The following is a 26,167-nucleotide window of genomic DNA, read 5'->3' on the forward strand; positions in this document are numbered from 1 at the left end:
CTGTTTTATACTTGCATAGTTGCCATTATGCGGTAACTAAAAATGCCCATGGACTTGAGACCTCTTTTTAATTCCCGATGAAAGAAGTAAAACGAAACCCTTGACCACAAATTCCTTTAACATCCTCATAAAGCGTATAAATTTCAAACCATCCAAATTAGCTCAAAACACATAAAAAACATTAAAACACTTTATACGATTTCAAATCAACTCTATCATTGAAACCATAGCCTAGTGAACTTTTTTAAGCAAACATGTGACCAAAAAAATTCCTTTACAACCCCTTCTTGAAAACGCGCTGCAACAAAAAAATCACACTTTATTCCGTCCACTTTCAAATTTTGTTCAAAACTCAAACCACACCAAAATCTTAACGCGTTTCGTTTCCTGCTTCAAAATTCACTACAGAAAATCTGATGAAGATAAGACAGTTCTCCAATACTCCTCTTCGAGTTGTAAAAAGACAGCGCCCTAATACAGTTCAAATTCTTTAAACGCGGCTGAGGAGACGAGAGCGGCTATTAATAATAGCGAGTAGTTTAGAAGGCATTTCTCTGCTGGGTAAGAAAAATTGAAGCGATCCAAGAGTTTAAGCGGCTGTTTGTACGCAAAATTAGTTTGAACTTCGTCAATAAAACGGCCGAAATAACTGTTCTCTTTTTACCCAACAATCGAAGTAACACTTAATTATTTTGTTTTTAAAGCCCAAAGTTGCTTTTCTATTCCTCACCCAAGTTTTTTTGTCATATAAACCACAAATCCCATAAGAAAAAGTGGTCAAAAAGCAAGATATTTAGCTAATGACGGAAGAAAGAGAGCAAATGTTAAATTTATTTAAGTTGCTGCTTTTATAAGCGATAATTTGCTTTTAAAAATTGTTTTTATAGTTTTGAGTATGCAGCCGGGCTGAATTTCTTCTTGAGAATTTTGATGATGTAGATTGGCACACAGCTGACAACTGTGATCACAACCACTTTCCACACAAACTCCCACGAGAAGACAAAATCTCGGGCTGAAAAAAGCAACTGTCAATCATGCAATAAGCCTAACTGTTACTTCTTTACAGGAACAGAAATAATTGCAGCGTAACTAAATGGAAAAAACGTCGAATGAAAACCCCGCATCATAGTAACTTAGTAAATCAGCGCTCAATTATAGTATCAATTGAGCGCTGGATTCTGATAAAGTTTGTATTTTTACTAAGATTATATTCTGATCATGTTTCTCTTTATCATTATAAGTTTAATTTCAGACAAAAAAACTTGTGCAGAATAAAAACATCAATAATTTAATAGTTTTACAGAATTAGCTTAATCTGTCGAGACATAGTCTTCAGCCTCATTGTCTGGCGAGTTTTCTAATCAGGCTACTACAATATAGAGCGCAAAACATACCTAAACCATTGTAGGCAGAATTTGAATGTGCCTGTACCGCTAATCTACATTTTTTGAATGTTTACGTACAAATTAGAAAAATTTTTGTGGATAACGTGCAAATCGTGTAGAATTGACAACCCCATTTTAGAACTTTTGTGTTGCTCATTTCAGTGACTTGAGACCAAAATCTTAATCACGTGAAAGGACAAGAATATTTAATCTGAAGACGTCACACATGCATTTCAGTCATTACTGCAAAGAAAAAACAGAAACCGATTTGCAATGATCGAGACTTTACAGGTCGTAACAAAAATCTCGACGATGAAAGACCAAGAGAAGGCCGATAATAGCTCCTCATAGATACTGCTATTCCCGTTATTATACAGTACAAAATTTTGAAAGAGAAAATTGATCAACCAAAATTGAAAAAGTATTCAGTATTATATAGGATTTTGTATTATATGTGAACACCAAGACATGTAAATTTAAAAACAGTTGACATCGAACCTCTTGACAAAAAATTGATTAATGTCGGGCGGGGTGGAGCGCAGAGGGAGGTGACGCTAGGGGAGGGCTGAGGATGGTTCAAGAGTGCGAATTTTCGGGTTGAAAGAAGCGTTGGAGATTGAGGAGGAGGTAGTGACCCGGGCTCAAACAATCAAATTGTCTAATGTGATCACTGAAATTTCTAGTCTCCTCAGAGACTAGTTTGCTTTAAGGATCTACGACAAAAGCTCAGGGATTTCGGGCTCAGCGACGAAAAGCCAAATAGTCAGACAAAACAAAATCCAAAGAAATGTCGATAGTAAGGAAAGTAGCATTCAAATAAGATCAGCCAAGCTAATAACATAGCTGGCAGATCGCCAGAAAATAATTGCAGATCTGTAGTCTTAAAAACATAGTCAAAAAAGCAGACCAAGAAAATTCTCTTCATTTAATGCTGAGATGTTATATTTTTTTCAGAATGTGTTCAATTTATTGCTGCCTCTATAAGCTGCTCTCAAATGACCTTCAATTAGAGTTACACACATTCAATTGACCCTATATCTGTGAATTAAAGAGAAGAAGAGTCACCTTCAGAAAAAACGTCACACACTCATCTCAGATTGAAATTGCATGCACAAATGAACAAAAAGCAGAATCGAAGTGATTTTGACTCCATATGCTTGTAATAAAAATCTTGACGAAGAATAAAGAAAATGGAAAGACAAGTCTTGAAATTCAATTCAGAGAATTGATCGAAAAAATTAGAACTACCGTACCTGACCAGCAGATTAATTGACAAGGCCAGCCAAAAGTACGAGAAATCTCAAAATTTGATAAACTTTTTACCCTGAAGGCCAAAATTGATCCTTTTAAATATACTCATTATACCACTCAAATCCTTGAAGGGGGTTCAATGGCGAAAGATAGATAAAATCGAGAATTATGACAGATACTTGAAACAAGTTAAAACTTTTTAGAAAGTTTTGTAGTTTCACAAAATTAAATTGTTCAAACCGCTTTTTGTCTCTGAAATCTATCCAGTGACCCATCTGAATGACATAAAAAGGTATTATTGTCCCCGCAAAAAACTATAGATTTAGAAAACGACAAAACTTTTTGAAAATTTTGAATAATTGCAAATTTTTTTGAAGTAGTGCTAAGACTTTTTTTTGAAATCTTCAGAACAATTTCATTGTCTACAGAGGCTATCCGATTAGCCAATTTCCAGCCTTAAAATCTTTCAATCGCTCATAAAAATCGATAAATTAGGAACATGGCAATAATTTCCAAAAAAAAATTTTAAAAAATTTTTATCAAAAAATTGCAAATTGTAAAATTGAAAAAAAATTCATTGTCACTAGAAACTTTGCAATAGGTTACTATCAGACACTAGAGGAAGCCTTCTGGCCCTAGAAGCGGGAAAAACTCCAAATTAGACAAAAAAATTCTAAAAGATGTAAATAAAAATTGAAACGCTATAAATCGTGTTATTAAATTGTTTTCGATTGGCACAGGAAAATATGTAGAAAATTTTTGAAAACTTAGTTTTGAAATTTGTTTAAAAACAATTTAAATTGTTTAAATTTGCTAAAAACATCAATTTCAACAAATTTTTGATAAAACTTTCAATTTATCAAGTTTTTAGAAAAACCTGTGTCAATTTTTAGATCTTTCCTGCCCAGTGAGGTTTGATTGTGTGTTAACGCGTAGATACTATGGGCAATTGATTGATTTTCAACAGTTTTTGAATTCCGCGAGCATCGTGGGGGGGGGGGGGGGGGGGGTAGAAAACCTCATCTAGGATATGATAATAAGTTATTCGGGTTTATGCAATGTTCTATTATTAAACCCTGGAAAACGTTCCCTGGCCCTGAGCCCGGAGTAACCCAAAAAAGGACAGAAACTTTCCAACACAAATGAAATGGCCGACAATAATTATATCTTGAAAAAAAACCTTGATCAACTTTGAATAACGTCCATTCAAGACTGATAAAAAACGACTCAATAAATTAAAAGGCGTCCTATAAAAAACATAGCCGAAGTAGAGAAACGACCACCAACATAAGGACGAACATAAGGAATCTCCAAATTAAATATACGAACCAATATAAAATAACTGGTAAATTATCTATAGAAAATAACTGAAATTAAGGACTGATAAAGTATCTGATAAAAAATACGACTACAAAAACACCTATAAACAAAAAACTTGGGCCATCGTTATCATTCATCAAAAACTACCAATTGGAAGGAAACCAACAAAGATCATTCATATAGAGAAAACCCGGGATAGGGAAAAGAAATGAAGGACGTAAAAAAATTGAACCAAATGATTCACAAAAAATCAAAATCTGTTGATTGTGGGAATACGTTTTTTTTAATGCTTACCTATAAAATAGATCGGAAAAGGAAAATGTTAGGTAAAAATTTAAAAAGCTTACGAAAAAAAGCAAGAATTTTAAAAACAAAGGAAAATTGGCCAAGATTTGGTGAAAATTACTCAATTATCGTTAGCAAAAACAACTCATAATTAATAGCACTTACATTGAAAGACTACCAAAACAACTAAAACAGCTAATTGGAACCCCCAAATGCTATAACATAACCGACCAACGTCTGGCGAATTGCTCTCAAACAACCGATGAGGGGTTGGATTCTTCAATAGCTAGCCACGTTTTAGTGAGGCTAGCTTTAGTTTAATTGAAGGGCGTGAGGTGAGCGCAGCGCGGGGGGGGGTGCAGCTGGGGGCATTAGTGGGTGTATGGTTTTTGGCACAACGGCCCCCCTCAAGGCCTTGAACGATGTGTAGGGGTGGTGATTGGTGGTGGGGGTGAAGCGAGAGGGGACTGATGTGGTGGTGTGGGGTTGTGCTGAACCCCCCTCCCCCCCCCCCCGGAGGACGAAAAGTCAAATGGGCCAGGCGAAAAATCGATCAAGCAAAAAATCGCATAATAAAGACCGACAGGACTAAAATAATTGCTACAAACTTCTTTGCGAGCAATGAATAAATTTGAACAAGAAAACAAAAAATGCTGAGAACGCCTCCAACATGGCCAAATGGTTTAAAAACAAATCAAAATTGAATCGAAAACTTTATTTTTGCTTCAGATGGTTTGGGTAAACAAAACAATACCCTTTAACAGAAAAAATGGAGTTGAAATACTGCTTTGAAAATGGGCACGCGTTCAAAAAATTTTGCTCACTTAGCGAAAAAAATTCTCAGACCTACTTTTCTCTCTCTCTCTCTCTCTCTCAAAAAAAAACGACCTGAAAAGAGAATAAATGTCTCTTCTCATTTCCACTCGCTTGCACTAAAAATTTAGTCTTCACGTGCGCGTCAATGATTTTTACATCTTGTTTTGAGTACACTCCAAAAATTACCTATCAAAAAACACGCTCCTCCAAATCTACCCTTCAAGTTGTATTTCGTGAATTGCAAAGAACCAAGAGAGGGCCGTTAATAGCCCCAGCTGTCGCTTTGAGGTTACAAACAATTATTACAATAAAACAGCAAAACAAGTCCTGATGAGAAATTTAAAAAAAATCAATGCCTGAACAAACAATTAGACCTGTAAATGAATATGAATCGGCTAAGAATAATATTTGGAAACAAAAGAAAATAGCCGGCAGATTGCCGAAAAATAGCCGCCGTTGACGCGCTAGACGCACATCGGGATTGAAACAGAAAAAAAGAAAAAATAACACAGCAAAAAAGAAATTTATTCTTTTCATTAAATCCTGAGACGTTATATATTGATTATGAATCTGTATAAGTTATTGCTGCCTCTCTTAGCTGTTCTTTAAAAAACGTTTATTTAGATTGACATACATTCGGCCTTATCTCTTTGACTAAAAGTAAACAAAAGTCAAGTTCAAAGTGAGGCAGTCATTTTTGAGAGTGAGGTAAGTCACGTGTGAATTGAAATTTAATCACGCGAATGAACAAAAAACTCGCCCCACTGAGAGTGAAAAAGGACGTCATATACGCAATTCAGTTGAAATTGCATTGACGAATGAACAAAAAACAGATCTGAAAGAGTTGTGACGTCATGGTCGTAACAAAAATCTTGACAAAGAAATAATAAAGAAAACCAAGAGGAGGCCAATAATAGCTTCAGCTATCAGTTCGCGGCTATTGAAAAACACAAATGCCCAACAAACTCAAATAAAGCTGGAAATGAAAGTCAAATTTTCCAACTTGAACAAAAAATCACAACCGAGAAAGCGATATTCTGTTCAAACGCCGTTTTTTTACTCAACTGCAAAATTAGAGTGAAAAAAGAACACACCAAAAAATTGCACAATTTTTTGCTCAAACTGCTGTTTTGTCTAGGCCAAAATCACTATTTCAATTTGACTTCAAAAAACATAGCCGGCAGATTGCCGGAAAAGAGCTGCGATAGACGCTTGTGGCCTTCCATGAATTGAAACAACTAAGGAAACCTTGACAGATTGCCGACGATAGACGCAATAGCCTCTTAGATCTGCAGTTACGAAAAAACCAAAAAAATCTCCTTTTTGAATGCTGAATTGTATTATTTTGATTCAGAACGAGTCTGCTTCTATAAGCTGCTCTCAAATAAACTTCAATTAGATTGACACACATTTAATTGATCTTATATCTCTGAATTAAAGTGAAGAAGAGTCACCTTCAGATCGAGGAAATCTGAGGGAAAAGTAGGTCAGGTGTGACCAGAAAATTATTGAGAAAAACTGGTTGCCATAGGGGTGAAAAAACGTCACACACTCATCTCAGTTGAAATTGCATGAACAAATGAACAAAAAGCAGAGTTGAAGTGGTTGTGACGTCATATGGTCATAACAAAAATCTTGACGACAAAAAAAACTAAGAAAAACAAAGAGAAGGCCAACAAATGCCCCAGCTTTTGCTGGGCTGCTATTAAAAAAGATAGACATAATGACATTCAGTCCTTTAATAGACCACTAGACTTTTTGGTTAGATTTGGACGGTCATTTTTATGATAAATATAGGCTCTATAAGGAAAAACCCTAATGGAGCTTATTCAAAATTAGTTTTCAAATTCAAAACTCAAGACTCTAATACTCAAGACTTAGGGCATATACGCTGGGCACTACTTAGATGCAAACTGTTGACCTTTAACTGGTAAATGTTCAAAAAATTTCCTTAAGCGATAATAAAATTTCACTCAGCGAGTTCAGAAGTCAACTTTCTGAGTGTTGTACGCATTAGTGGGGATTTAGTTTTTGGCTGCACGCCCCCCCCCTTAAGGCAATTGGTGCTGGGGGTGAAGCGAGAGGGGACTGATGTGGGGATGGAGGGGTTGTGGGGGTTTATTGGACCCCCCTCCCCCTCCCCCCAACCGCCCTTCACACCATAAGTATAAATCTCCAAAACAATTTCTGTGAATCGAATACTTAGAGACTAGTGAGCTGAACGGCTCTAAGAGCACTAAATGCCCGCTGGGCGCTGCTTGTTTATCCCGCTTTTGAGGACGAAAAGTCAGATGGGAAAGACAAAAAATCGGTCAAGCAAGCAATCGCATAATAAAAACCGACAGGACTAATAAAATTGCTACAAACTTCGTTTGCGAGCAATTAATAAATTTGAACAGGAATAAAAAACTGCTGTGAATGCCTCAAACATGGAAAAATGGTTTAAAAGCAAATAAAAATTGAATCCAAAACTTTATTTTTACTTCAGATGGTTTGGGTAAACAAAACAATCCCCTTTAACAGAAAAAAATGGAGTTGAAAAGCTGCTTTGAAGATGGGCACGCGATCAAAAAATTTTGCTCACTTAGCGAAAAAAATTCTCAGACCTACTTTCTCACTCTCTCAAAAAAATATCTGAAAAGAAAATAACTGTCTCTCCTCCTTTATACTTGTTTGAACTAAAAAGTTAGTCTCCACGTGCGCGTCAATGATGTTTACATCCTGTTTTGAGTACACTCCAAAAACTAACTATCAAAAAGGCGCTGCACCAATACACCCCTTAGAGACGTATTTCGTATTGTAAATAACCAGGAGTGGACCTATAATAGCCCCAGCTATGGCTTTTCGGCCACAAACAAACATTACAACAAAACATAGCAAAACAAGTCCTGATGAGAATTTTAAAAAATTTTCATTGCCTGAACAAACAATTAATAAGACCTGAAAATGAATATGAATCGGCTAAGAAAAATATTTGGAAACAAAAAATAGCCAAGAGATTTCCCGAAAATAGCCGCCGTTGACGCGCTAGACGCACGTTGGGAGTGAAACTGAAAAAGAAAAAAGCACGCCAAGAAAGAAATTTAGTCTTTTCATTAAGGGCTGAGATGTTATATATTGATTAAGAATCTGTATAATTTATTGCTGCCTCTATTAGCTGCTCTTTAGAGAAACGTTCATTTAGAGTGAAATACATTCGGCTATATATCTTTGAGTTAAAGTAAACAAAAGTCAATTTCAAAGAGAGGAAAACATTTTTAAGAGTGAGGTAAGTCACGTGTGAATTAAAACTTAATCACGCAAATGAACAAAAAAACTCGCCCCACTGAGGATGAAAAATGACGTCATACACGCAATTAAGTTGAAATTGCAGTAACGAATGAACAAAAAACAGATCTGAAAGAGTTGTGACGTCATGGTCGTAACATAAATCTTGACGACGAAACAAAAAAAACCAAGAGGAACAATATACTCAGCTATCACCTCGCGGCTATTGAAAAACACAAATGCCTAAAAAACTCAATAAAAAAAAGGTAGAAATCAAAGTCAAGTTTTCCAACTTGAACAAAAAATCACAAACGAGAAAACGATATTCTGTTCAAACGCCATTTTTTTTTACACAACTGCGAAATTAGAGTTAATTAAGAACACATAAAAATGCTCAATTTTTGCTCAAATTGCTGTTTCGGGTAGGCCAAAATCACTATTTTTCAATTTGACTTCAAAAACATAGCTGGCAGATTGCCGGTAAAGAGCCGCGATAAAGGCTTGTGGCCTTCCATGAATTGAAACAACTAAGGAAACCTTCAGATTGCCGACGATAGACGCATTAGCCTCTTAGATCTGCAGTTTCAAAAAAACCAAAAACTTTCTTCTGATTAAATGCTGAATTGTTATCGTTTGATTCAGAATGATTCTGCCTCTATAAGCTGCTCTCAAATAACCTTCAATTAGATTGACACACATCTAATTGACCTTATATCTGTGAATTAAAGAGAAGAAGAGTCACCTTCAGATCGAGGAAATCATTTTGAAGGTAAAGTAGGTCAGGTGTGACCGGAATATTATTGAAAAAAATTGGTTGCAATAGGGTGAAAAAACGTCACACACTCATCTCAGTTGAGATTGCATGAACAAATGAACAAAAAGCAGATTTGAAGTGGTTGTGACGTCATATGGTCATAACAAAAATCTTGACGACAAATGATAAAAACCAAGAAAAACAAAGAGAAGGCCAATAATAACCCCAAATATTGCTGTGCTGCTATTAAAAAGATAGACATAATGACCTTTAGTCCTTTCGGTCATTTTTTTGTGATACATATACGCTCTATAAGGAAAAACCCTAATGGAGCTTATTCAAAATTAGTTTTCAAATTCAAAAAAAATCAAGAGTCTAATACTCAAGAGTTAGGACATATACGCTTGACACTACTTAGATGCACACTATTGACCTTTAACTAGTAAAAGTTCGAAAATTAAAAATCACAAAGTAGGTTCAGAAGTCAATTTTTTGAGTGATGTAAGTCTCGCAAATCAATAGAAATCACTGAAGTCAATTCCAAGCAGTCAATTCCAAAAATTCAGGTCGTAAGAATCATCGACTGACACGACGAGTTTAAAAAACCCAATAAAAGCCGTTATCGCTTCGCGGCTATTAAAAACAGAAAATCAGTTAAAGCAGAACAAATGACGTCACGCACACAAATTTTAAATGCCAAGCAGTAGAAATCACTGAAATTGAAAAGGTCAATTCCAAGAAGTTATGTCTCAAGAATTATCAATGCAGACGACAAATAAAAAAACGTAGCAGGGCAAGTCCTGAAGTACAATTCAAATAATTATCATTGACAAAGCCAAAACTAGACACAGAACGGACTATGAGTAAATTGGGAAAACTACTTCTAAAATAATTAGATCAAACAAATAAAAAAAAACTTAGCCGGCGGAATGTACGCTAACTAAAATGTAATCACGTAACTGACTGAAAAACTGTACAAGAGAGAGTGAGAAATGACGTCACGAGCGCAAATGCCATTAGTGAGAGGAAGAAGTCATTCGAAAAATTTGACTTTTTCAGCTTTGCTGTGTCAACAAATGCAAAATGAAAGAGAAATATAGCTCTGCCTAGCTTACAGCTTCGCAGCTATAAAAACACCGATAGAAAACCAGTACTCTCTTCAAGTCGTAAAGACCAAGAGGAGGCCAATGATAACCTCAGCTATCGCTTCGCGGCTATTAATAAATATACCGTAACATGGGCGCAAATTTTGACACTTGAAAACATCAAGATCGAGCTAATTTTACGCTTCAAAAAATGGTGATTGATTGATAAATGACAACAATGGCTGTTTTGTGGTCGATAACAAACATAGCCGGCAGATTTTCGGAAAATAGCCGCGATAGACGCTTGCGGCCTTCCACGAATTGAAACAACCAAAGAAATAACATAGACAGATCGACCACCAGTCATTTAATAGACCACTAGGGTTAGATTCCGACTGTCAATTTTGTTAGATTCCGACTGTCAGTTAGATTCCGACGTGCCAGTCGGAATCTAACACCAGGGTTAGATTCCGACTGGCACGTTATTGATCTTTAACTGAAATGTTCATAAAAATTAAAGTTCCATAAGTGAGTTCAGAAGTCGTTTTTTAGTGAGGTTAGTCACGCAATTGGCCTAAAAGCAGAAATGACATCACGCACACAAATTTTAACTGCAAAGCAATAGAAATCACTGAAGTCAATTCCAAGAAGTCAATTCCAAAAAGTCAGGTTGTAAAAATCATCGATGGAGACAACCAATTAAAAACATACCCGTAAAATACCTGAAGCGACTCGAACCGTCGTGCATTATAATCTCTAACCTAACCTTACCGATATCAGAACATCAAAATAGACAAGAGAAAAAAAAGTAGCCCAACAAACAACATTAAGATGATTTAAAACTGCCGACAATTTTTTAGGTTCGGGTTAGAGCTAGTTGGGTTGGGTGGGTAGATAGGTTGGGGAGGTGGGTAGTGCTGGAGAAGTGAGGGGGCAGTTAGGTGAAGGGAGGGGTAGTTTGGGGGGTAGGGTTATGTTGGGGGTGGGCGGGGGGGGGGGGGGGTGGGTAAGTTGGGGCGGGGGTAGGTAGGTGGGTGGGCGGGTAGATAGGTTGGGGAGGTGGGTAGTTCTGGGGTAGTTGAGGGGTATGTGGGGGTAAATGGGTGACGGGAGGGGTTAGTGGTAGGTGGGGGGTAAGATGGGGGTAGATAGGTGGTGGGGAGGGGGGGTTTGTGCTGTGAAGTTTAGATAATTAGGGGTGACATATATAGGAACAAAAAATCTCAAACATACCCGGCAGATTGCCTAGATTGCCTGAAAATAGCCGCCGTTGATTCCAATAAGCATGATTGGGATTGAAAGAATAGAAGATTTTGAAAAAAAAAGATTTTTGTACAAAAACATTTTTTAAGTCCGATTTATTTTGATGGCATTTTGTAGTTGAACATAACGTACTTCTGTTTCTTAGAGAAAGGCTAAAGGGGCTACTATCAATACCAATAAGCATTGGAGATGTTAACTAAGTCTTATAGAAACAACGTTCAAATAGCGGGCATCTAAAATTGGGCTTTATGGGTTTATCCCGTTTCTACTTCTGACTTATAGTGAATCTGTTCATTTTGAATTGCTTTGCTGAGCAACTGATGTTCAAAATCACTTTTAGCTGAATGAGAGAAGAGAGAAACAAGCCTAGAGAAGTCAAAAAGATATCACGCAAAATGTTGAAAAAGCGGCAAAATGAGGTAAAGCGAAACATTTTTTTATTCGACGAAGTAAAAAAAAAGGAGCGCTATAATAGCCGGCTGAGAAGATGAGGGCGGCTATTAAAAATGACCTCTTCACCTTGAACATTACCAGCAGATGCTAATTACTATACATTACAAACGAAGACACTTTTAAAGTCCAATGTTCGAAAACAGACAATGTTCGGCCACAAACAAACATTACAACAAAACATAGCAAAACAAGTCCTGAGAATTTTAAAAAATTTTCATTGCCTGAACAAACAATTAATTAGACCTGAAAATGAATATGAATCGGCTAAGAAAAATATTTGGAAACAAAAAATAGCCAAGAGATTTCCCGAAAATAGCCGCCGTTGACGCGCTAGACGCACGTTGGGAGTGAAACTGAAAAAGAAAAAAGCACGCCAAAAAAGAAATTTAGTCTTTTCATTAAGGGCTGAGATGTTATATATTGATTAAGAATCTGTATAATTTATTGCTGCCTCTATTAGCTGATCTTTAGAGAAACGTTCCTTTAGAGTGAAATACATTCGGCTATATATCTTTGAGTTAAATTAAACAAAAGTCAATTTCAAAGAGAGGAAAACATTTTTAAGAGTGAGGTAAGTCACGTGTGAATTAAAACTTAATCACGCAAATGAACAAAAAAAACTCGCACCACTGAGGATGAAAAATGACGTCATACACGTAATTAAGTTGAAATTGCAGTAACGAATGAACAAAAAACAGATCTGAAAGAGTTGTGACGTCATGGTCGTAACATAAATCTTGACGACGAAACAAAAAAAACAAGAGGAACAATATACTCAGCTATCACCTCGCGGCTATTGAAAAACACAAATGCCTAAAAAACTCAAAAAAAGGTAGAAATCAAAGTCAAGTTTTCCAACTTGAACAAAAAATCACAACCGAGAAAACGATATTCTGTTCAAACGCCATTTTTTTTTACACAACTGCGAAATTAGAGTTAATTAAGAACACATAAAAATGCTCAATTTTTGCTCAAATTGCTGTTTCGGGTAGGCCAAAATCACTATTTTTCAATTTGACTTCAAAAACATAGCTGGCAGATTGCCGGTAAAGAGCCGCGATAAAGGCTTGTGGCCTTCCATGAATTGAAACAACTAAGGAAACCTTCAGATTGCCGACGATAGACGCATTAGCCTCTTAGATCTGCAGTTTCGAAAAAACCAAAAACTTTCTTCTGATTAAATGCTGAATTGTTATCGTTTGAAAAAACCACGATGTCCCCAATAATAGCCGCTATCACTTCCGGCTACTAAAAACAGAGAATCAACGTTAAAATGCCGCATGTGAACAAAAACCACTTGCGAGAAATGTAAATTTGGTTCAAACAAAAACCAGACCAAGAATGAACTATGAATGGATTGGAAAAACAAACCATTTAGAAAAAAATTCACTTCAAAAATCGAAAAAACAGTAAATATCAAAGGGAAATTGCCGCATGTGAACAAAAAAACCACTAGCGAGAAAGCAAATTTTTGTTAAAACTCCATTTTCTCACTCTACTTTGAAATTAGAGCAAAAAAATTCATGCCGCAAAGTCACTTGCTTTTTCGCTCCACTTCCTGTTTCGGCGTGACCAAAATCATCGCTCCAATTTGACTTCAAAAATCATGAAAAGTTGTAAAGATCTAAAAAAACAGCGCCTCAATACAACTCAAATTCTTTGAATTGTAAAAAAAAAACCCACGTTGTCTCCAGTAATAGCCGCTATCGCTTCGCGGCTAATAAAAAATATCACAGAATTATTATAATTGCTAGAAATTTTGTTTGGGAAAAAAGAGACACAAGTGCATTTCTAAATACTGACTAAATGTGCCCGTGTCAATGAAGACCGTGGCGGTGTAGCATGCCACACTGATGAGTATTGCAACTGCATGTACCCAGATCCAGGTCTCGATTGTGAGACAGACCATGATCCACTCTGTCAGCACCAGACCAGTGAAGGAGATGGACACTATGTGAAGAAACTCCTCGTCGAACAGGAGCAGGGCACCGTACATCAGTACTGAAGCTAGAAATTCAAAAAGACAATTTTTAGGTCCGGGACCAAACTGACATTGGTTGCATACCAAAAAATCACTCGTTAAATGATAAGCTAAATGGCTCATTTAATCTGCAGCCCAAATTTTTGGAGCGATTCAAAAAAATTACAAAAAAATTTATCCTTTTTCCTTACAAGTTATTCTTTCAACTTTCTCCTATTCTGGAGTCGGATATTGCCAACATTTTTACTACAAAAATTTTCCGTTCAAACCAGAACAGAAACAAAAGCAAAAGTACATGCTCTCCCGTTAATTGTTATTTTAGAAAACATAGTCGGCAGATTGCCGGAATAGCTGCGAAAGAATAGACCTGCGTGCCATATAATAGAGATAGAAACAGATACAGATCTAAATTGAAAAAATCAACGCCGCACAAAAAAACTTGGTAAACAACATTCAGCGATAAACTAATTAAGCTTGTTAAAATTCATTCCGCAGAAGCCTCTTATTAGGGACCTTTACTGCACAAATGAGTTCCTTTGACCTTAAACAAATTCAAATTAAACTTAAGTTTTAAAGCGCAAAAGTCATTTGATTGAGTGAGGCAAGTCACGTATGATCAAAATCTAATCACGCAAATAACCTAAAAACTTTTGCTAAAGCGAGTGAGAAATGACGTCACGCGCGCAAATGCCGTTAGTGAGAGAAAGAAGTCATTCAGAAAAATTGACTTTTTCAGCTTTGCTGTGTGAACAAATGTAGAACGAAAAAAGAGCGTCAGACGACGAAACAAAAAAACATAGCCTGAAGAATTCCGGAAGCGACTCGAAGCGTCAAAATTTCAAAAACAAAACCGTAATTGCAGCGGAAGGCATTCATTACCTTTTGTATTAAACCATTAAATCATTACCTCCCCATGTCTGATCTAAAAACTGTAGAAACTTAAACCACTGTCACCAACAAAATGAAGCAAAATCTTATTTTATTGAAAATGCTTGATAACGTTAAAAAAATTCGAAATAGAAAAGAAGTTCAAAATACTGATGGGCTGAAACAGCTGACTGGTCTATCAATTGCCCTCAAATAATTCATAATTCTAATCTCAATAAGATCGGGAAAGCAAACGGCAGATAAATCTTAGAAACTAAGTTAAATCTTTTAAAAAAGAATGCTCAAATTTAAGAATCAGAAAACCACTATAACTACATTTCTATACACTGCATTTCAGACACAAAACAGGACACATTTCTCCCTTATTCTACATATGCTAGAAAACATGATTTCAAACTAAGTCAAAAATTAAATTGATAATAGAAAAGACAAGCAGCAGAAGAATATTCAAAGGCAAAAAATTGTTTATTGAGACCAAGGCCGGAAAAAAGTTGCAGTAGATAGTATTAAGTGGAAGTTTCGGAAAATGTTTGCTAGCAAACTCTTAGTAATTCCTTATGTTGAATGAAATTAATTTCAAACCAAAGAAAAGACGTAAATCTAAGAAAAAGCTAAAATCAGTCATTTTTTTAACAATTGAAAAACCAACCAACCAAAAACAAACCTGCCATAAGGTGCCAGGACTTAGCTAGAACGATACCAACTAGGATGTGAAGAACATGGAAACAATGTGAGGAACACCGTAAACCGTAACAAAAAACATTCTTGATTTTTGAAAGCTAAAAATCAAATTACAAAAATCAAGAAAAACGAATATATTTCATTGTTCAGCATTCGATACATAGAAAAGCTAACTAGTCATCCGATACAATTTATCTATCCTCCTGAAGAGAGCCAAAAAAATAGGAAAAAGCAGAATTCAAACATACGAAACATTGAAATATTTTGCAAAAAGAATGGTCAAAAAACTGCATTCATGAAACAGTTTTAACTGTTTTTCAAAAACTTAACGCCAAAAAATGATCGAATTTTTATTGAAATTAAAGTCCCTCATGTTGCACAAAAAGATGTTCTAGTAATTAAAACCCAAATACGAACAAAAAAACTGACTAAAATCGGAAAAAGCTACCAAAATCGGATTAGCATATGTACACTTTTATAAAACAAAATTGCACCGAGGTAGAAAGAGGTGATGAGTATATGATTAGTCAAAAAAATCTGCCATTCTAATTGATTTCTGGCAAAAAGACGGCTAAAGATCCAAAAATGAAAAAATTTAGAAGAAAGCACAAAATTAACTAATAAATCAAGAAATATCCGCCAATTTTTCAAATCGAAACACATTTTCAGGCTCTGCAAAACACTGTGGCGGCAATTTCCGAGGTTGACATTTCAGTAAAGCATCGAATAAAAATTATTTCTACAAGAAACCAAATTAAAAGCAAAAAAATTGGGCCACTTAGACGAAAAAAACGGCTAAAAACGGTTATCTATGTGTGCCATTCAGTCAAAATGTACTTTTCAAAGTCAAAAAGTCATCCACTAAACTCAGCACATGATCAAAAAAAACTTCTCTCGGTCAGAAAAAATTAATTCACACAACAATTTTACTCAATTTGGCTTTTATGTCAAAACAGCGTCTGAACGAATAGTACTTCCGGTTAAAGAAAAACATAGCCAGAAGAATTCCGGAACAGACTTGAAGCGTCAAAACTTCACTAACGAAACCGTAATTTCAGCGCAAGCCATTACCTTTTGTATTAAACCATTAACTCACTACCTCTCCAGGTCTGCTTTAAGAATTGGTGAAACTTAAACCACTGTCGCCAAGAGAAACAAAATGAAGCAAAATTTGATATTATTGAAAACGTTTGGTAACGTTAAAAAATCCGAAATAGTTAAGGTGGTCAAAATCCTGATGAATTGAAAAAGCTGACAAGGTTATCAATTGCCCTCAAATAATTCATGATTCTAATCTGAAAAAGATTGCGAAAGCAAACGGGAGATAGTAATCTTAGAAACTAAGTTAAACCTTCTCAAAAAAGAAAGCTCAAATTTGAGAAAAAGATAACACCTATAATTCCAATTTTATTCACTGCAATTAGGGCAAAAAACAACACACACCTGTTGCTTGTTGTACATATGCTAGACAAAATGATTTCATGCTAAATCAAAAAATAAAATTGATCATAGAAAAGACATAGGCAGCAGATGAAAATTCAAAGACAAAAAAATGTTTAAATTAATACCAAGGCCCAAAGAAATCTTCAATAAATAGTCATAAGTTGAAATTTTGGAAAACACTTGCTATCAAACCCTCAGTACTGCCTTATGTTAAATGAGATCAAATGCAAACCAAAGAAATGACGAAAATCTAAGAAAAAGCTGAAATCATTCAATTTTTTACAACTGAAAAAATCAATATACCGAAAATAATTGTAGATGCCAGGACAAAAGTGGTACTAACTAGAATGTGAAGAATATGGGCACAATAAAAGGAACACCGTAACAAAAAGACATTCTTAATTTTTGAAAATTAAAAATCAAATTTAAAAAAATCAAGAAACACGAATATATTTCATTGTTCAGCATTCAAGACATAGAAAAGATAACGAGCCATCTGACACAAAGATGCATCCTCTTGAAGAGAACAAAAAAATTGAAAGCTAAAAATCAATTTTAAAAATTCAAGAAAAACGAATACATTTCATTGTTCAGCATTCAAGAAATAGAAAAAATAACTAGTCATCCGATACAAAGATCTATCCTCCTGAAGAGAACAAAAAAAGGAAAAAGCAGAATTCATAAACATACCCGGCAGATTGCCGGAAAATAGCCGCCGTTGATTCCAATAAGCATGATTGGGATTGAAATAACAGAAGATATTGAAAAAAAAAGATTTTTGTGCAAAAACATTTTTTTAAGTCCGATTTATTTTGATGGCATTTCGTGGTTGTACTTCTGTTTTAGAGAGAGGCTACAGGGGCTACTATCAATACCAATAAGCATTAGAGATGGTAACTAAGACTTATAGGAACGACGTTCAATTAGCGGGCATCTAAAATTGGGCTTTATGGGTTTATCCCGTTTCTACTTCTGACTTCAATTTTTTATACTGACTCTGTTCATTTTGAATTGCTTTGCTGAGCAACTGATGTTCAAAATCACTTTTAGCAGAATGAGAGAAGAGAGAAACTAGCCTAGAGTAGTCAAAAAGATTTCACGCAAAATGTTGAAAAGGCGGCAAAATGAGGTAAAGCGAAACATTTTTTTATTCGACGAAGTAAAAAAAAATAGGAGCGCTATAATAGCCGGCTGAGAAGATGAGGGCGGCTATTAAATACGAAACATTGAAACATTTTGCAAAAAAATGGTCAAAGAACTTTTAAGTTAAGACTGCATTTATGAAAAAGGTTTTAACTGTTTTTTCCAAACTTAACGCAAAAAGATTGAATTTTTATTGAAACAAAGTTTAGGTTCCACATGTTGCACAAAAAACTATTTCTAGCAAATACAACCAAAATACAAACAAAAAACTGACGAAAATCGGAAAAAAAACTACCAAAATCGGATTAGGATACGTACAATTTTATGAAACAAAATTACATCGAGGTAGAAAGAGGCGTTGAGTATATAAATTATCAAAGAGAAGTTGCAATAATCACTGATTTTCGACAAAAAGACGGTTAAAAGATCCAAAAATGAAGAAATTAATAGAAAAAAAAGCAAAAATTAACTAAAAAATCAAGAAATATCCGCCAATTTTTCAAATTGAAACACATTTTCAGGCTCTGCAAAACACTGTGGCGGCAATTTCCGAGGTTGACATTTCAAAAAAGCATCGAAAAAAATTTATTTCTACAAGAAACCAAATTAAAAGCAAAAAAATTGGGCCACTTAGACGAAAAAAAAAACGGCTAAAAACGGTTATCTATATGTGCCATTCAGTCAAAAACTACTTTTCAAAGTCAAAAAAGTCGTTCACTAAACGCAACGCATGATCAAAAAACTTCTCTCGCTTAGCGAAAATCTGTTCACCAAGACAGCTTTTCTCACTTTCGCTTTTAGGTCAAAATGCCGCGTGAACAATTCTACTTCCTGTAAAAAAAACCTTAAGAAAACAATACTCCTCTTCGAGTCGTAAAAACCTTAAGAAAACCAATACTCCTCTTCGAGTCGTAAAAAACCAAGAGCACCGCAATATAGCTTCGCTCAGCCTACAGCTTCGCAGCTATAATAATTCTTTCAAAGGTGAATAAATTTACAAGATGACTACAAGATAATAAATACCTTGGTAAATAGAGACGAGTACCCATATGAGGAATGTCTTGAGGGTGAGGTACCTGCCCTTCAGCAGTTCTTTGTATAACTCTGGGTACATCATAGCTACATCTGGCCTCACATCCTTATCAAACACGAGAGAGAACACAGGCAGCACGGTGAAGAGAGTTGCATACCTACACAGAATTCAGAGGGGTACAAAAATTCCCGGGTTCAAAAAAGCTCTGGGGTAGAGAAAAACTAACCCAACAACCAGGAATCCGTGATAGAGGGACACAGCTGCGAAGTAGAAACAGGCTGAGAATATGGCCTGTATGAATGAGATTATGAGACCTCTATGCATCACAAACTGGGCCAAGGCTGCCGATCTGAAAAGTTTCCATTCAAACCAGAGCAAATATGTTCAAAGTATTCCAACACACTAATAGTGCTATTTTTTCCCAAAAAAATGTCATTTTCACGTCTCTTGTCGTCTCGTTCTTTTCAGAGAAACTATCATTTTTATTTTATGTATCATTTATTAGGTTACACAATCCTAAAAAACTATTTTATAAAACTAAGCAAAAATTTAGCAAAAGATAGGAATGTGAGTGAGTGAAAAAGACGCATGCTGATATTGAAAAAGTTTTATTCATTGAGTCGGAAAAAGAAACGGATTTTGTTAACCGCTTGTAGCAATTCCTCCCATGAACAAGGAAGAGTCTCCCGACATATCTGAACTGGGTTATAGAGAAATCAGCCGCGAGAGAAGCCTGTTTGCCCTCTTTACCCTCAATCCCAATTCCTGCATCTGCGGCTTGGATCATGCTGACGTCATTTCCACCATCGCCTATAGCTGCACACCTGTAAAAGATACTTACTTATGAAATAAACGAATGCATTAACCCCCCCCCCCCCCCCCCCCAGTGCTTCTGGAATTTAGTGACAACGTTGCCTTACTAGCACGCACTTATCATGTAATGCATTGACTGACAAAGACTTTTCAAGTAAGTTTGTCGGGTCCAACGGAATAAAAGTTTCAGAATTAGAGTTGAACAGTTTTTGATTAGAATTAAAAGTCATAAACATAACCGACTAAACGTCGGAAGAATTGCTCTTGAACGACTAGTGGGAGCTCTAATCAATTGCAGCCTGTTTCAGTCGGGGGGAGGGGGAGCCTAAATGGGACTAAGAAGTTCTATAGTGGGCTTCAAATAACCACATTAGAGGTAAACATATACCACTATTAAGATTTAAAGTAAAAATGACACCAGTTTCGCGCACTTTTCATTTGACTTTTAGTATTAATTGCCGCCAATTGAGTTCAGCTGCTTGAAATTGTGATTGAGAGAGAATTTTAGATCACGCGAAATGCAAAAAGTCAAGGGCATAAAAGTCACTCGAAAAGTCAAAATTGTCAAGCAAAAATTTTGCATAAAAAAGACACACGTTTACAATAATTGCTATGAACTATGTTCAAGAGCAATTAAAAACGTCTACAATTTCTAACTTGTAATACACCGAATAAGAGGGCTTAATGTGGTGAAGAACCAAAACTTTTCAGCGGTAGTTTTACATCAATTTGACATGCTCGCACATGAAGCTGCTTCGTTAGCCGCCATAGCTTCGTAGCCTCGGCAGTTTCAAAACGCAAAAGAAAAAAAACCGTTCCGGAAAAGATATAATTTTCAACAAATTTTTGAGATGTCATGCTTTCATGTTTTGTTTCTACAAGCTGTTCTTGTGTAACTTTTAATAGGGGCGAGACATCCTCAGTTAACATTAGTACCTTCAAGTAGAGTAAGCAAAAAAGACTTAGGAACCTCATCTTCGAGAGCGAGTTAAGTCACGCGGACAAAAGTTTTCAAGAAAAACTATCTCTATTAAAAAATAAAATGAAATCGCGCACATAACTTGGTTGAAATAACCTGAGCAAAGGAAAACAATACATATTTGATGGTATTGGTCGTAACATTATTCTACACGACGAAAGAAAAAACAACAGGACAAGTCTTGATTAATAATCCAAATATTGAACCAGCTAAAAAACCGAATCAACGTTCTTGGAGTAGCCACATTGTTTGACACGCATCTCATTATATGATTTTACTTGAATGCAAATTAACAAATAAAACCTGGAAAAAAATCTTTTTTGAAAACATGAGTTATCAAAGTCGTGAAAACAAATAACATGTGAAATAACTGTAGTCACTTCGTTTTTTTCAGAAAGCACACAGACATCAATTTTTGAGGAAAATCAATGCAAGTCAAAGTAAACAAAATTATGTGTTGATAGTTCCACTACGGTAGAAAGCAACCAAAAAAACAAAAACACAAACAAAAGCAGGCGACTTTCAAAAATTCTCTATTCTTTTTAGAACAAAAAGCGTCCAAATAAATGAAAAAATTTATGAAGTGGTTTTCAGCTGAAATATAAAATTTCTCCCCAGTAGAACGCCGATGACACCTATATTAATTTAGAAAAGGAGAAAAGACAAAAGAGAAATACAAAGAGAACAGGAGAAAAACTATTTTTTTTTCAAAACGAAGATTTGGCTTTGTCAGTAGCTAGCTACGGTTTAGGGAAGCTAGCTTCAGCTTAGTTGAGGGGTGTGGGGTGAGCGCAGCAGTGTGAAGTGTGGGGGCTGCTGGTACAGAACGGTAGGACAAGCTGGGTTACTGGAACGATGCATGGGTTGGGGATTGGGGGTGAAATTGCGGGTGTTGTGGGACGGGGGAGTTGAAATGGGCGGGGGTCCAACTTTACGTCTTCAAATATTGAATTTTGCGTCTTAAGTCAGTTTTTGTGAATCGCATACACAGAGTCTAGTAAGCTGAATGGCCCTAACAAAAATTAATGCCTTCCTGGCGCTACCTTTTCATCCTATTCTTGACAACGAGAAGTCAAAAGGATTAGACGGAAAATCGGCCATGAGTAAAGTCACATCAAAAACAGCAGTAATAAAATAATTACAACAAAATTTCTTAGGAACTATTAAAAACATTAATCAACTAATGCCTTATGAATCACCCTCGAAGCACCTGCGAGGGCAATTTAATTTAGAGGGGAATTAAAGACACGGTCTTCAAATATAAAAATTTAATAGTTTCAGTTAAAAACAAAAATTAGAATAAATCATATGTACTTTGATGGCCAATTGAAGCTCTTATAACTGGTTGAGAAGAGGCAAAATAAAAAGACAGATACAGACAAGACGCCAAAACTCACTACAAATTTTTGAAAAATGGTACCAACGTAATCAAAGTTTAGCTGCCCATTGAGGGAATCAAAAGGTTATATTGCTCTCAAAAAACAAAAATCTGTCTCAAAAAACAGTTTCAAACTACACTTAAAAGACAAATTGGAAAAATTCATGCCTCGAACTAGGCTTTTTCCGTCCATTTCTTACTCCAGTAATTCTAAAATCAATACTCCATTTCGACTTCCCGTTGACAATTAAGACGTCGAAAAAGTGTGAGTCAAACCCAAATCCTTCGGATATTAGAAAACCAAGAGAAATCCAATAATAGATGTACTCAGCTGACTATATAAAAGCAATCAAAAACCCTGGTTTTTGTAAATGCTATTTGTGAGAACAATAATCTATTACTAGTTAGCTGTGATCTTGCATCAACTTACTGCTATTTCAGTGCTAACCTTACCGCAGTTATTTACTTCACAAAAACAAAGCAGTTATACAAAAACGAACCATAATTGTGTAACCAAACAAAGCGGACACTAAGATTAGTATTTTTGTACACGCACTTTGTAAAAATTTGAAGCGATGGTCTGGGAAGGGGATGAGTGTACATTGTGTTTATTTTTTTTTAAATTTACTGCATCCAATTCATTAAAACCGACTAACGTCGGGCGAAGGGCTCTCAAACGACCGGCGAGCGGTTGAATTCGTCAGTAGCTAGCCATGGTTTAGTGAGGCTAGCATTAGCTTAATTAAAGGAGCGTGAGGTAAGCGCAACCCGGGCGTGGTTTCACTGGGGAGAGGGGGGCTGATGGGGTGAGCAACGGTGGGAGCAACACCATAAGTATAAGTCTGTAATAAGTCAGTAGTATAAGTCAGAAGAGTTTCTGTGAACCGCACACTTGGAGACTAGTGAGCTGAAAGGCTCTAAAAGAACTTATTTCGCGCTGGGCACTACCTGTTTATCCCATTTTTGCAGAAGAAAAGTCAAATGGGTGAGACGGAGAATCGGTCAGGCGAAACATTGCATAAAAAGACCAACAGGACTGATATAATTGCTTCGAACTTCGTTTCAGATCGTTTAAAAAGCAAGGGGAAGCAGGAAGGCTGGGATTCAAACTCTAAGGACCCCTCGTCACACAATAATTTTATATAAAAAAACGGTATCGGTGAAGAGCATACATAGTGTCTAGTAAGCCGAAATACTCTAACAGAACTAAATTCGAACTAAAAATGGGATAAACAGGCGGTGCCTGTTAATCCTGTTTTTGAGGACGAGAAGTTGGAAGCGTCACGTGAAAAATCGGTCGAGCAAAAATTACCGCAGTACTAATATGATTACTACAATCTTGGTTTGGGATTAATTAAACGGGCTTTGATTTACCTCGCCGATTTTAACGCGGAAAAAAACATACACGTGAATTGTACATCCGGGCCCCTATAAATGGCAGACTACAAAAGGGCAAACAAATGTACGATGTGTAATAGGTTTAAGAGCTCTAAAAAACAGTGAGCTAAGCTCCAGTCAATTTTCATCGAAAAAAGATAAATTGAATTAATTTAAACACTAGACCATTTTTTAAATGTTTTTTTTTATATGTCCGAACCTGTCTTTAATTCTGAAGTCCTTTCAGCTTTTACCGAATTTGACTAAATATGGGCGGGATAAAAATTAAAACTGTTTATTCGACCTGATAAATAGATTTTCAAACATAGCTGGCAGATTGCCAGAAAATAGCCGCAATAGATTCGTAGATATGCAGTCTAAAAAAAACAGAAAAAAGGCAGACCGAAAAAATCGTCTTTTCATTGAAGGCTGATCTGTTATATTTTCATTAAAAATCTGAATAGGTTATTGCTGCCTCTATTAGCTGATCTCAAATAACCTTCATTTAGAGTGACACACACCCATTTGACCTTATCTCTTTATTTTGAAGTAAAGAAAAGTCAATTTCAGAGCAAGGAAGTCATTTTTGAGAGTGAGGTAAGTCAAGTGTGACCAAAAAATTAATCACGCAAATGAACAAAAAACTCGCTCCACTAAGAGCGAAAAATGATGTCACGCTTGCAATTTAGTTGAAATTGCCTGAACGAATGAACAAAAAGTGGCTGTGACGTCATATGGCCGTAACAAAAATCTTGACGACGACATAAAAAACACAGCCGGATTAATTCCGGAAGTGACCCGAAGCTTCAAAACTTAACAAAGAAGCTGAAGCCATTTCCTTTTGTACTAAACCATTAGCTCGCTAATTCCCCGGGTCTGATCTAAAAATTGGTGAAACTTAAACCACTGTCACCAAGAGAAACAAAATGCAGCAAAATTTTTTATCATCGAAAAAGTTTCCCAACGTTGAAAAACTCCGAATTTGGGATGAGAAAAAAACTGATAGACTGAAAAAGCTGACACGGCTATCAATTGTTCTCAGATAATTTTTGATTCCAATCTCAAAAAGATCCATGAAAGCGAACGGCAGATAAAAATATTAGCATCTAATTTGAAATTTTCAATAGTGCTCAAATTTAAGAATCAGAGATCCACTACAATTACATTTCTAATCCTCTACAATTACATTTCGTCAATTCAGACAAACGCAACAATAATTTTGTCCTTGTTGTATATCTGCTAGACAACTTTTCATACTAATTAAAAAAAATAAATTAATCATAGAAAAGACGTAAGCAACAGAATAACAAAGGCAAAAAAAACCAATTAAAAAACAATACTAAGCCTGGAAGAAAATTTCAAGGAATAAACATAAGTTATAAATGTTGAAAAATGCTTTCTAGAAATCTCCTAGTATTGCCTTATCTTGAATTAAATCAATTGCAAACCAAAGGAAGCACGAACTGAATTCTGAAATCATTCAATTCTGCAATTCTTTAGCAAACAAAAAAATCAATATAACGAATATAAAAGTAAGTGCCAAGACTAAATTGAAATGATACAAACTAAAAACTGAAGAGTATGGACAAAATGCACAGAAAACCGTAACAAAAAGACTAATTCTTGATTTTTGAAATTGACAAATCAAATTTAAAAAATCAAGAAAAACGAATACATTTCCTTGTTCAGCACTCGAGACATAGAAAAGACAACGAGTCATCCGAGAAAAAAATCCATCCTCCTGAACAGAAGGAAAAAAGAAAAGCAGAATTCAGACATAAAAGACAATGAAACATTTTGAAAAAAAAAAGGTCAAAAAATTTTTAAGACTGTATTTATGTTTCAACTGTTTTTCAAAAACTTAACACCAAAAATTGATCGCATTTTTATTGAAACAAAATTCAAGCCCCTCATGTTGCACATAATGACTATTTCCAGTAATTAGTAGCAAAATACACACAAAAAACTGAGAAAAATTCTCAGAAAACTACCAAAATTGGATTAGAATATGTTCAATTTTATAAAATTAAACTACATCGAGGTAGAAAGAGGCATTGAATACATGCATAAGGAATATGAAGTTGCCATGTTGAATGATTTTTGGCAAAAAGAAAGCTAAACGATCCAAAAATGAAGAAACTAATAGAAAAAAGCCAAAAATTACCTAAAAAATCAGAAAATGTTTGCCAATTTTGAACTTGAAACGCAATTTCAGGCTATGCAAAAAACTCTTGTATCAATTCCCGAGGTTTACATTTCGATATAGCATCGAATAAAAATTATTGCTACAAAAAAACCAACTTACAAGCAAAAAACTGGGCCACCTAGACGGAAAAACGTCTAAAAACGGTTATCTATATGTGCCATTCAGTCGAAAACTATTGTTCAAAGTCAAAAAAGTCATTCACAAAATGCAGCGCAAGATCAAAAAACTTCTCTCGCTCGGAAGAAATTAGTTGACACGGCAATTTTACACACTTTCACTTTTAGGTCAAAACATCGTCTGAACGAATAGTATTTCCGGTAAAAAAAACATACCCGGCAGATTGCCGGAAAATAGCCGCCGTTGATT

The 26,167-nt window shown here is 35.6% G+C and overlaps 1 protein-coding gene across 1 annotated transcript in view; it reads right to left on the reverse strand.

The window, feature by feature from the left end:
• Positions 1 to 817: 817 nt before the first annotated feature.
• The window catches only part of LOC142345225 (putative phospholipid-transporting ATPase IIB), a 70,571-nt gene continuing 45,221 nt past the window's right edge, over positions 818 to 26,167 (reverse strand). The window contains exons 15-19 of the mRNA XM_075397248.1: positions 19,696 to 19,872; positions 19,275 to 19,397; positions 19,039 to 19,205; positions 13,683 to 13,886; positions 818 to 1,012 (exon numbers count right to left, since the gene is read on the reverse strand). Coding sequence (XP_075253363.1) covers positions 882 to 1,012; positions 13,683 to 13,886; positions 19,039 to 19,205; positions 19,275 to 19,397; positions 19,696 to 19,872 — 802 coding nt within the window. The 3' untranslated portion in view covers positions 818 to 881. The remainder of the gene's footprint in view (positions 1,013 to 13,682; positions 13,887 to 19,038; positions 19,206 to 19,274; positions 19,398 to 19,695; positions 19,873 to 26,167) is intronic.

This window comes from Convolutriloba macropyga, chromosome 1 (assembly GCF_964194025.1).
Source record: "Convolutriloba macropyga chromosome 1, txConMacr16.3, whole genome shotgun sequence".
Classification (NCBI taxonomy): domain Eukaryota; kingdom Metazoa; phylum Xenacoelomorpha; order Acoela; family Convolutidae; genus Convolutriloba; species Convolutriloba macropyga.